Source organism: Phalaenopsis equestris, unplaced genomic scaffold (assembly GCF_001263595.1).
Source record: "Phalaenopsis equestris unplaced genomic scaffold, ASM126359v1 Scaffold000405, whole genome shotgun sequence".
Classification (NCBI taxonomy): Eukaryota; Viridiplantae; Streptophyta; class Magnoliopsida; order Asparagales; family Orchidaceae; genus Phalaenopsis; species Phalaenopsis equestris.
Window position 1 is genome coordinate 35,866 of NW_018164847.1, and position 13,595 is coordinate 49,460.

The 13,595-nt window shown below is 38.6% G+C and overlaps 1 protein-coding gene across 1 annotated transcript in view; it reads left to right on the top strand.

The window, feature by feature from the left end:
• Positions 1–13,595, top strand: part of LOC110026947 (calmodulin-binding transcription activator 4-like) — a 63,334-nt gene that overhangs the window by 31,415 nt on the left and 18,324 nt on the right. The window contains exons 4-5 of the mRNA XM_020728180.1: positions 4,782–4,870; positions 9,304–9,349. Coding sequence (XP_020583839.1) covers positions 4,782–4,870; positions 9,304–9,349 — 135 coding nt within the window. The remainder of the gene's footprint in view (positions 1–4,781; positions 4,871–9,303; positions 9,350–13,595) is intronic.

Below are 13,595 nucleotides of genomic sequence, written 5' to 3' on the forward strand. Positions count from 1 at the left end.
CCTTTCTTGTGCCTTGGGTTGCCTTGTCCGTGAGCCTTCCTTGTGCCTTGGGTTGCCTTAGTCGTGAGCCTCTTTTCGCCCTGTTTCTTGCCTTAGCCGTGAGCTCCTTGTTTTGTTGGTGGCCTTGGCCGAGAGCCTTGGTGGCTGCTTCCTCTTCTCTATTGACCCCGACCGTGAGCCTTTATGTGGCTTTATTGGAAGGTTTTATGTTTATTTGGTATGTGAAGCTATTGATTAATTTGGGAGTTGAAAAATCTTAATTTTGGCATGAGTTTGGAGGTGCCGATGGTAGTCTTCCCCGGGTCACTTTCCTTTTGTTCAATTCATGGAATTTGGAGGATTTTCAAGTCCTATTTGGGAGAGCATTTGGTTGAATTAAATTAAGCCCATGGAAGATATTTTTTTTTTTGAGGTTAGACATCGATATCGGGGAGGTCATTTGTGGGTGATCGTTTTGTCGGTTCGGGCCCGTTTCGAATCGTTCGAGACAAGATTTGGAAAGGACACCCTCCTTGGCTTGATCCAATTCTAACAAAGCGAGAAAATACCATCCTTTCAGATTGATTCAAGGACCTTGGGCCCTACCTTCTCATGTATTTTCGTTACGAGTTTTGAGGGCTGATTCATCCCATTTCTTTTCGGTGTTTTAGGTGGATCGGTGCCTCCTTTCTCTCACCCCACTTTTGTTCTTTTTTTTCCTTGCTTCTTGGTTCGGTTTTTTATGCTTATGTCCGATACATACGTATAGCCTTTTGCTATACGTGAAATCATCAAGCAAGGTCGCAAGTAGATCACTTTGGGGCTTAGGGCGGTGATGACAAAGGCACACCGGTGGTAGAGCGAAATGATATTCAATCCTACGACATCGAGACACCCCCACGGACTCGGTGAACCGTAGGATGTAATATCATTCACCGACATAAGACTAGCGGGAGTTGACCCGTACCTTCTTAGGTTGTTGGTAGTCCTACGCCCGACAGCGTGATCGACTCGTGGACAACTACACATTTTCAAACCTATAATAAAAACAAATTTGATAAGAACGGATACACTTTTTTTTTTTAAACAAAAATATATTTTTCGCTACAAATAAAATTGATACAACCCACTTTTGTATGCTTGAAACCTATGTGCATGCTAAAAATATAAATTTTAAATATTTTTTAAAATTTGGTTGTCCACCTGTTGATCACCTGCTTCAGGCCAAAGAGCACCCTCCTAAGTTAGGTTCAGTAAGACACCATTCTAGTTGAGTGGCGGGCTTTATACATCCGGGTGACCGAGTAGCCTTCGATGAACCTCGAGTACAAATATATATTTGAGCCTAGCCCTACCCGAGTGCTTGTGGTCCGCTCTTTTTTGACCTTTTCATGTCTTATCGAAACTTTTGGACAAAGCATTCGTGGTATTTTTCTGAGATTTTCCTGTGTTTTCTATGATTTTCATCGATTTATCGATTCTTCGGTTTCCTCGTACTTTTCCTGTCGTGAGTCTTTTGACGATCTTTCTTGAGTTTTATAGACGATGTTTTTTTTCTTTATTAGTTTTCTTTATTAGTTTTTTTTTATATGATGCATTTCGACCTGTTTCTTCAAATTTTGTCACTTGTACCCGTTGCATCAACTACACCTAAAGAACAACGGATCTCCCAGGTATACAAGTTTGTTTTGTGTTTACAGCATGTTACTTTCTTGCAGTCTCTCTCCTGCTATACCTTTTACCTTTTCTTTACGCACTCTATTATTATTTCATACACTGTACAACTTCAACATGCCTTTCGTAAAATGTTTAAAGAACCACAATCATAGGACCGTCTGATTTGACATCATAATTGACCACCCTAGAAAACCTAAACCCGTCACGACAAGGAGCTTGGAGCTAGCGTTGTGAGCAACACGATGCTTGGAGCTAGCGTTGTGGGCAACACGATCATCTTTAACAACAAAACATGTCTTCCTCAGCTAAACTATTCCTAAGAATTAAACAACCAAGCCATAGAACTTCGAGGTTGTTTGCCTAGCGCAACAAAATCCTCACATCATATTTAGGCCTTTGCACAAACATGTTGTACAATCTAAGCCATAACTCGCCTTAGGATTCTGAGGTTGTCGTCTATCACGATCTAAATCCTCACATTTTTCAGGCTATTTGGGTGTTATTTTCACACAGATGTAAACCCTAATTAAATAAAATTGGCAGGATGAAACACTTAAATAATTCTCCTCTAAACTGAAGCCAAACAATAAGATTGCTTGGGAAGTCACCGAGGTTTTCTTTCGGATCTGTAACATCCCCTAGTTCTTCTTCCGTTGGATTCTACAATGAATGTTTCAAGTTTGAACCATTCCCCTTTGCACACTTTTTTGTCCGATTTCGTTGAAAAGTTCTATCATTTTAACCTCATTGAAGATAATTTTTCCTGATTTTTATCGAGAGTATTCTTAGGTGACTTCGGTCATTTAAGATGTAATTAACTATAGGAGCTTGCTCTTATAAGAAGTTTTTCCGAACCCAACTTAATATAAACCCTATTTAATTTTTCATATTAAATAGGGGAAATTGTCGACAAATAAAACGGTTTCGCAGATCAAACGGACGTCATATATTTCTTAGTTTATTTGATCGAGTCTCATCCTCAAGTCTTGTTCTTATCATTCGGGATAGATATAAGATTTGAGGTATAATGCTCTTTCATTTAAACTATAAACAATATGGGGTCAGTTTGATTCCATATTTTTCCAAATTTAAATCTATGTAAATTAAAACGTCCTTCCGAAGCAGGCAACGAGATCTCGATTTCGGTGACCAATAGCTTCTTTCGGGCAACTCCCTCAACCAAAATAGTGCCGACAATTCTATAAAAAGGGAAAGAAATTTGAAAGAAAACATAGAAAATACCTCTTGAAAATTTAAATCTATATGTAAATTAAAACGTCCTTCCGAAGCAGGCGACGAGATCTCGATTTCGGTGACCAACGACTTCTTACGAGCAACTCCCCCAACCAAAATAGTGCCGACAATTCTATAAAAAGGGAAAGAAATTTGAAAGAAAACATAGAAAATACCTCTTGAAAGTTCATTCAAGGCTATAGTAGTAGCCTCTCCTCACGTCATTTTCATATTTAGAAACAAATAATGGCATTCTAATTTAAAGGAATTAATTAAATATGTCCTTGATTCTTTTGAATATTAAATTTGAACTTATTTTTTTGGTTCCAAAATAAGATTTAATATTTAAAATATTTCCTTCGAATATAATTTGATGGGCCTCGATATTTCTTAAAGAAGATAAAATAAAATAATAATAATAAATAATGGATCATTGAGATGATCAACCTTAAAAATTAATCTAGTGAGAGGCCTTGCCTATTCTACATCAGCTCTACTTCACTAGATGAACTTTGCTCAATAGAATTGAAAATGTGGTGGTGAAGCCAGAGATATTCTTCATATGTTTGTGAAACTGATAGAGAATAGGTAAAGTTAGAGGGATATACTCCATATTATTGGTATGAATATAATCATGGACCACATGGATCCACCCACATTTCAAGAAATTGTGGCTCCGCTGTTACATTTGAGTAGCCACTCGGAATCTCCTCAAGTAGAGAACATCTCTGTCTAGGCAGCAGCAACAACAACAACCTCATCCCAAACACCTTGACATTTGCTTTCTTTCTCAAGTGGGAATCATGCCTAGTGGAAATCTTGTGTAGGTGAAAGACAAATTCTCCCTTTAGTGGAATTCCTATGTCGGCGTAGATGATTTCTTTTTCCAATGGAAATCCTGTTTTGAGTACAAACAATTTTTCTCTTTAGTGGAAATCCTCATGATGACCAAATACAAACATGAAAGCTACTTTTTCTTCAGAAGTCTGTTTGGTTCTACAACAATTGAATTCTCTTCTTGCATCACCAATCACAAACTACATGGAGAAAATCTCCTCCAATTTCAATATGTATTCATGTACATCTGTGGTAAAGGAAATGATGATCATCTCATTGAGAAAAAAACATTTCTCCATAAATTACTGATCCTAAACATCAGACATGAAAGATTAACTTTTGAGGATTATAACTTTTGATGATTTGTTCAAAAGCTATGTTGGCACCGTCCCCTTAAGAACTTTCATCTTTAAAAACAAATAATACCACTCAATTTAAATGTTTCAATTAATTATTTGATTGATTTTCTTGAATCTTTATTTTTATTAATTTATTTGATTACAAATTATGATTTAATATTTAAATGATCCTGCCTGTTTCTTAATGAAAATAACATATAATAAGGTCCTACTATATTATCATGAAAATAAGCCTTTAAAATTGATCTGGCGATTGGAGCATTATTGCCTGTCATGCAAAACTGACTGCTAGATGGTATGCAATTATAGTATTATACTGTTAATGTATTGCCCGAGTCAAGTGTTATGGTGCTTAAAGCCTGTTTAATGGATGGCTTTTTAGTCTCTCAGTGGGAGGGCCAAAAAGTTTAAAATTTATTTAGCAAATCATGCTTTTTCAAGTTGAAACTACTCTGACATATATTTGCCTTTGCTCATATTTTACTGTGAGCATTGGCCATACCCTTCTTTTAGTTATTATTCCAATAAAAAAGGCTTATGGTGGCTTATACGCAATTTCTATATTTTCAAGTCGTTGTTCATTTGATGGGTTGTTGGAAGTATGTGTGGTTCTGTGGATATTTATTTATTTTATATTTTTTATTGCAGTTATTTGCTTTCTTTTTGTTAATTTATGCAATACATTGAAATATCCAGGTTGGGAATATTGATGCTCTCAATTGTTACTATGCTCATGGGGAGCTAAATCCTTCTTTTCAGAGGCGGAGCTATTGGATGCTGGATCGGCAAGTTCTTACATGTTTTAAGCTTCTAGTGATGCTTTTAATGTGTTTATATTTTTATTTATGCGTTCTAAGTTGACGAGTTCTTCTGTATTCATGTCTTCTGTTTGGAAACTTAAGACGAAATGAATTAGTTAATGATCTTGAGTTGATCTGTATTCACAATAATCTTTTTCATTAATTGCTGATAAAAAATTCTTGAGAAGCTGTTTTTGGTTTTAGGTCAAATGGGGCATGGCCAAAAATTGGGTAAAAGATCTGTTTGTCCATTGTTTTTTGCATCCCGCCTCACCCCCACTATTTGTTGGGCTTATTAACTGTAAGGAAGTTGCTTTAGTTTTTTTTTTTTTGGAAATTAATTCTTTTATTTTTTGCTCTTGATGTTGGTCTGGAAATACACCAGCTGTCTCTACCTACGGATAAGTTCAACAGCTATTTTTCATCATCAGTATACTTCATGAGCATCTTCTATGCTAAGGGTTTACATTTTGTGTTTTCTGCTGTTGTAGGAATGTTTCGTATTGTTCTGATGAAAAAAGATACGCATTTCTTTTCCAGAAATACTTCTTAATGGAAGCATGATATAAGACTGAGAAAAAATAATACTAATAAAAAAACACCATGGATTTTTTCTTTTGAAAATTTATGGACTTCAAGTGCAGTACATATTTGGCGGGAGCTTGATGCACTTTGTATGCCCATTCTTTTGTTTTTAAATCTATAGGCTTTAAAGTTTTAAGTACAATTGTCTATTACTTAAATTGGTGGCTGATACCAGAGGAGAAAGCCCAAATCATAAAAAAAAAAAAAAAACTTTTATTAATAGGTTTATTATTTAAAATGGGGGGTGATAGCAGAGGGGAAAATCCAAATCATAAAAAAAAAAAAAAAAAAACTTTTATTAATAGGAAAATAGGGTTACAAGACACACAAACTGAAAGAACATCACCCAAACATAAAATGACACAACAAACACCTTGAAAATGTATCCTAATATGAAGGCTTGGGATAGCAAGGGTGAATGCGAGAGAGGGACTGCCAGAGTTGGAAGGTGGGCTGGAGGGGGGAGGCAGCAGGTTAAGGCGACGAGAACGTTTGTTGGGCGGCTGGGAGTTATGTTAGAAGGTAGGGTAGCAGGTTGGGAAGGTAGGACAACAACTGAATTGGGAGGATGTAGGTTTAGCAGCAATATGATATGAGGTCTTAGGGGTTTGCGGCAGGGAAAATAGGAGTGTAGGTGGCAGTGAGACCTACTGACAGCTGTAGTTGGAGCTTGGGCTGCAGGGGAGGCTTGCTGGGAGGCAGGAGAGAGCAACCGGTTCGCAGCAGGTCACAAAGGCTGTAGGTTGTGATGGCAGCAGAAGGTTACGATTCTTAGGGGTTGCGGTTTAGCAGTGGGTGGGGTGTGACGGCCGGTGGGCAGGAAGTGGAAGGTTGACGGGGATGAGGTCCGTGACAGAAAGGTGGAAGTGGAAGGCTGACGAGTCGCTGGCGGGAAACTGCAAGGAAAAGTTGCTGCTGTAAGGAAGGATGGCAGAGGTGGACGTGGGAGAAATAAATCAATATTGGGGGATAAGGTACTGTCGGAGCACCACCCTTTCTATCAGATACAACCCTCGAAGGGGAAAAATAAGACGCCGGCGGTTGTCTTCACAAATTGAAATCAGAAAAATAACATGAGTTGAAAACCTAGACAACAAACACACATATAAATAGAATATAGTAGACAGGAAACAAAAAGGGGATTTCCTGCCAAATGAAAAGAGGAAGGAGAGGGCCGGTTCAACCCACTCTCTCAATTAAAATGGTTTGGGCAAAATTGTTTTAGCTTTTGGAGGAAAATCCCCATGTCAGTGGATTTAAGGGGATTGAATTTTGGTGATTCATAAAACTAGTTTTGATTTTGAAATCGACATGTCAGCAACAGATTGCTATAATTTGTAGTTTTTCTAAAAATTTTCTCATTTTGAACCTGCTCTCATAAATAAAAAAAATTCTCTGTTATTTCACAAATGAATTGAAATCTTTCTAATATCTCATGGGATTTTCTGTTGTCAAACTGTTAATTTTTAAGGCTTGTTTGTAAGCTTTCCCTCCATCAATTTTCATCTAAAAAAATGATTAAGTTAATGGTAGGTGTTGACAACCAATTTATAGCATAGGCTATGTCCAGTCTCGTGACTGTGAGATACTGAAGGGAGCCTGTCAGTTGACGTGTCTGTGGATCAGATATGTAGAAGCCGGATGAGTCAAATGAGACAACAAGATTGTTATCTTTGGTTAACTTATGAATGGATATTAAGTTGTGAGAGAGCAATGGAGTGTAATGGATTTGAGATAGTTTAAGCTTACGACTTGGGGTAGGAAGGATGGCATCGCTCTTGTGCTGGATGAAAATTGCTTGCCTATTGCCAACTAGAACTTGTTCCGAGCCATGATAGGTAGTCGGTTGTTGTAGTTGATTGAGATTTGAGGTGAAATGTGCTGTTGCTCCGGAAGCTAGGACTCAATCCTTTAAAGTAGCTGCTAAAGTTTGAGGTGAAGGTCTAGGGACATATTCCAAATTGGTTCGGTGCCAGCATATTGATGTGGAATGGCCCGTTTTGATGCATATTTGACATATTGTGAGAGATCGGGTTGATTGAAAACCTCTGCTAGAGCCTTCAGAGTGAACTCTACATTGGTTTGTTGTCTGAGTTCTTCCCTTCCTCAATTGTGGAATGAACCTCTTCAATGAATAGTCATGAGGGCTATTTGAGATTCAATGGAGGGCATGTTTTTTGCATTGTCACTATTGATGTTGACTTCCACCCTACAGAGAAGGGAGTAGAGGTCCTCAAGTGTGATGGGCGGAAGCATAGTGCGAGTAGAGGTCTTGAAAGAGTTGTAGGAGGACGGAAGTTCATTGAATAGTATGACATCATCTTGATCAATTTTTGATCCAACAGCTGTTTTTTGATCCACGAGGTTCTGAATTTCAGTTAAGTATTGTGTCATGGTGTTCCCCTTCATTAAGTTGTGGTGTAATTCTTTTTTCAACTGAATGACACGGGATCTATTTGTGTGTTGCAATCGGCGTTCTAAGGTTGTTCCGATGGCTGTGGTAGTGTGGAAATGTAGAATATGTGGAAGTACGACTGAGAAGATGGTGGAGTATAGCGATGCTGTGAGGTTTTGATCTATGAGTTTCCTTAAATGAAATTGTGGTTTTCGGTACTTTCATTGTTATGTTCAGTGAAATCGTCAAACCCATTTGCCATGAAGATTTTTAGAATTTGGGCATGCCAAACATGGCAGTTATCGGCGGTGAACGAATTTTGGGTCAGATGTTTTAGATGTGAGTGCAGGAATTTTAGGGAAGGTAGATCGGTTGTATTCGAGGCGGGAAGGAAAGAGGATTAGGATTCTGGAGTAATTGATTCATCCATTTGAGATATGAGGTAAGGTGAGGCAGAGATTGTAATAGAGATGCTCACCCGGTAACCTGATGGCACCTCTTTCCGGCAAGAGGCTCTGATACCATAAAGCTATCAGCACAAGAACAGTGAAGGCCTCTAGCAAATCCCGCAGAAGGAAATTATGGATTGAATTTCACCTATTCATCCTCCTTGACACTGTAGCATTACACAGGTATTCTATATAGAGGCATACAAGATGATTCTAAAGTAAGAATAGAAGCAGGTAGTTATGGTTTGTGCGTTTGAGGTGGGTGACCATACGGGGCTAATAGTAGGATGAAATTGATTCCAAGTTGTTTGACTAAATTAAACATATAAAAATTTTGGTATTAAAATAGGCTCACTTAAAAAATCTAGTTATCATTTTAGTCATTTTCGAGCTATTATCAAATGAATATTGAATTTTAAATGAAATTTCTTATTATAACTTTAAGTATAATCAAAGCCTTGCGATATACATTTCAAAATTCTTTATGATTTGTTTCTTTAAGTGTATTAGCATTAGTCGATGCTGGTAATTATGTTATCTTGTGTTTTTATGCTGATTGATTTCAGACCTGGTCTCTTGTTGAAGTCTTTGTCAGGGCTCCAGGCTGGTACTTAAAATTATGGTTCACTGTGGTATTTTAGAAGGAAAATGGAGAAAACCTAAGAATTTTACTTGTCTTGAATCAACAATATTTGTGGTGGCATCAGACGTCAAATAATGAAAATTTAAGATCAAATCTTTCCTTTTTCGAACTTACAGCTTATCGCAATGTTCTCTTTGCTACTTTGTTCTCCCTCTTGCTGATCTGGCTATTGTGCTTTTTTCTTTGGATCTTTAGACTAATTTGCCCATTTTTTACTTATTTCTTGTTACTAATGAAATGTTGATTTTCACTTTTGAATAGAGGATATGGGTTTTTATTGACTTGTTACATGCAATAATATGAATAACTAAATCCTTTTTTTAATACAATTTTTTTCTTTTCACAGATCCTGTGATCACATTGTTCTTGTTCATTACAGAGAAGTGTCCGAGGTTTGTTTCATGTTCTACCAAATATTTATTTTTTTCCTTCTGATTACATAATTCATGAACGCCAAATATTTTGTGAGAATTGCAAATGATAGTAAAAGATTTACTCATGAGAAAAAAATTATACTCGCAATTTATCAACTCCATAGGGAAGTGTGGGTAGAAAATATTCAAGAGCAATGAAGGAGAATACAACTTTCATATCCATGAATTGTTGAGCATTTAGTGAATGTGCTCAATTTGCTTACCGTGTCCACACAATGAGATAAATCGAAGTAGTTAAGATGAAATTAGCAACAGTATTCTCAATGTGATAGGATACTAGATCCTATTCAAACATTTTTAGCGGTTCAAACTCCCCAAAAAAAAAGGATTGATAAAAAAAAGGAAAGGGGCTATGCATATATTACAAGGCTAATTCAATTTACTAACCCCAACTAACTCATCTCAATTAGATTCCCAACATTACTTTTTGTCCCACAATGATCTTCCTCAAGTTGATCCAATTCAGGCAGGGGTTGTCTATTCAACCAAAATTTCTCAAGTGGATCCTATCATGCACTAGATTCACTGGAATCACAAAAGAAAATCTTCAGTGAACTTAAGGAACATCCACAAGTTTATTTATTGGTAATCATGAAAGTGTCTGATATCGGAGTTAACCCTAACAACAATAAACAATTAAATATTATTACTGGAAAAGCTAATAGGCAGCTACAGCCAACACACAGAAAAAGAAAATAGCAACATACACAGTCGCAGGGTGTACCGACGGTGGTGGTGGTGGCGGCTGTTGGGGGTCGGAACGATGATAACAAGTTGGGGAGGTGGAGCAGGGGGGATGGTAGTATGGTACAGTAGGGAGCATGGGATATTCGTTGCTCGGGACGACAACAAGTGGATAAGCGGGCTGGGCAGCGACAAAACAATGATCCAAAGCGGAGTTGGACGGCTACAACAACTAGGCTGCAGGGAGGGGGCTTCGGGTGGCTGGGACAATGATATGTGGTAGGAAGGCATTGAAGGAGGCTTGAGACAACGGCTAGGCAGCTGGGAGGTGGTTTTGAGGGGGCAAACATCAACAAAATAGCCAAGAACGACTGTTCAGGGCAGTGGTAGCAAGCGGGAATGATGATGGTCGGGGAATGTGTGAGATTGTGATCTGTGGGATAGCAGGAGGGTTGTCTCGAGGCTGCGACAGCGAGGAGAATTGCTAGACAACAAGGAACTGAAACAACAAAAGTGCTGCTATCGGGGCGGCTGTAGCTAGGATGAATGTGTGGCAGCGAAGCGAGGGTATGCAAAAGGAGTTGAGGAAGGATAAATATCCTCTTGGGAGTGAGATATAGCCGGAGCACTACTCACCCTTAGATATATGGAAGGGAAAACAGAGGACATCGGTGACTGTTCTAATAGAAATACAATCCAAAACTAAAAACTCAAAGCATGAAAAACAAATTAGAAGCTTATGGTAAATAGAAGTGGACCCCCCCTCCAAATAGGAAGTATCAGCTTGGAAGGACCGACTGTTTGGGTAAGGATAAATATCCCTTCAGAAATAAGATACAGTGGAAAACGATCACCACCTTGGAACGTGATACAACTGGAGCACCACTCGCATTTGGATACAATTCTAGAAGGAAATAAATGGGATGTTGGTGGCTTTCCTGACATAAATACACTCCAAGACTGAAAAACCTAAAATATGAAAAACAAATATATAAGCTTAAGGTAAATAGGAGCAGACCCCACCCCAAATAGAAGGGGACTCTCTGCTTGGAAGGACCGACCAATCTTTCTCGTGCTTGGACCGAATGGTCTAGACGCGCCAATCATCGCATCCCGTGTGGAGACAGGATCCCACACCCGCTTTGTAAGTGGGAGACGCCTCATGTTAGTCTCCTGGTGTTGGGGCAGCTTTGACCTCATTTGTTGAAGCTTCTATCTTCTCATAGTAGTCAGATTGGGCTCGTTGAAGGTACCAAAAATGTTGCAAGCTCCTAGTAAGTCAATTCTGTAGGTGTTGTCATTCCAAAGATCCTGATAGAATATGTATTCATCTACTTTTGACACGACTTGAGGTAGAATTGCATAACAACGTCAATTCTCATGAGCCAAATCTTGATCAAGTAAATCTATAATCTGCATCTCTCACTCCTCATACTCGACTGACTGTATCTGATAAACAAGTATATATTTAGAGGAATCAATTTTGGAACGACATTTATGGCAAGATGGACCACATTGAAACATAATTACTCAGAAGAGTCCTCTTCTTGCTCTTCTCTAAAAGGATCTGAATCCCACTATAAGATGTTTTTTCTTGAAAAGCTCCTAAGTTGATTTTCAACACTGTGGGTCATCCATCCCGTCTGATCATCTGTTGGTGGGTAAACTGTTGAACCGATTTAATTACCCAAATCACTCTATATAGTCTTCCAAAAGTGGTGAAAAAGAATTTCATCTTTGACATGTTGGACCTAACTCAGTAGGGGCAACTTAAGAAGTATACTATATATTTGAAAAGTCTAGAATTCTCTTATCTATTGTTTCTATGTATCTGGTGTCGGTTCCTCGAATTCAAGACTGTTTGGGCAACCATTGTTGAATCTGTTGGAGTATCTCTCATTGGTTCAGCTTGAACTATGTGCTTTTCTCCCTTATCAATAGGAATCTGGTACTCCTTTGTGTCATCACCTTATTCAATATCTTTTTTGTCAACCATTTCTTCAACGTCTCCTGGCTTAGTGAAATAGACTGTACTCTTGTTTGGGCAATCTGTTGTGCTTGCCCAAAACCGCGATACTTGTCGCATTTTTTGTCAAGGACTCATTTAGTAGTTTTGGTTGGCATCACCTATTCTCCACAATGAATCAATTTCTCCTTAAGGCGATGGCTTGGATATTATTTTTAGCGTACTATTGTTGCTCGATCATGGAGTGGAACTCTGACTGTAATGTGTGGCAGTTGTCTGATGATATTACTTCTCTACTCTTGAAGCTAGGGTCTGAAAATTTGGTCAGTAATGATTTGGTAGGTAATGATGCTGCATCTTCCATTTCATTTTGGACAAGGTAATGATCTTATTTTTTCCCTCACGCTGGCATAAGTGCTTCAAAGTTTTCCAACAATACACTTCTTTAACTTGTTGGCCGCTAGTTTCATTATTGTCCTGTGAGAGGTACTAAAAAAACACATTCCACGGTCTAGAGCCACTCGATGACCTTGTCCGATCGAAGTGGCCAACAAAATATGGCAAATTCACCCTTTAATTTAAGATTCATGCTTCTCTGATATTTCAGGCCAACTATTTGGGATAGCGTTCTTTCTGTCGGAATCTGCATTGGTGGAAGAAACTCACTCCATGCATTCAATATAGTAAGTTACTGTTGTCGCTACGGGTGACCTGTTCGGATTGTCTCTTCTGGAAGGTCACAAGTTTCTGTTGTAGTTGGAAGGCTTCCATAGAAAGTTCATGTACATCTCTTTACAGATTTCTCAAAAACAACATTTTTATATTTCCTCTCGATTAGGTCTCCGACAATAGTTTCGGCAATACCGTGGTTAGGGTTTGAGGTTTGGGTTTCAGTAGGTGGAAGAGGGTGTATAATGATGAAGTAGATTGGGGAAAAAAACTTTTGAGTGGTTGGTTTGAAAATGAGCAAAGAGAAGGAATTTTATGTGGAGATAGAATTGGATATTGGTGGATGCTACACCCTAGGATAGGATTAGAGTTAAACTAGCTCTGATATCAAATGATACCAGAGTTAGACCAAACAACAATAAGTAAACAAATATTATTATTTCAAATACGAACAGGCAACGACAAACAACACACAAAAATAGAAAATAGTAACATTCATGCGACACAAACTGCGACTATGGTTTACCGACGGTGGTGGCGTCCATTGGGATTCAGAGCAATGAGAGCAAGGTGGAGAGGTAGTTTAGGAGGGTAGTACAATAGAGAAGCAGAGGATATTTGCTGCCCAGGATGACAATAAGTGGATAGGTGGACTGAGCAGCTGAGAAACAACAATCCAAAGTCTTGCTGGGCAACTAGAACAAAAGCTAGGCTTTTGAGGGGGGGGGGGGGGCGGGGGGCTCCAGATGGCTCAGATGGCAGATATGTGGTAGGGAGGCAGTGCGGAAGGCTTGGGACAACGGCTAGGTGGCAGAGAAGTGGTTCAGGAGGGCGCAACAAAATAGCAAGGAACGACTGTTAGGGTCGGTGAGAATGAGCAGGAAG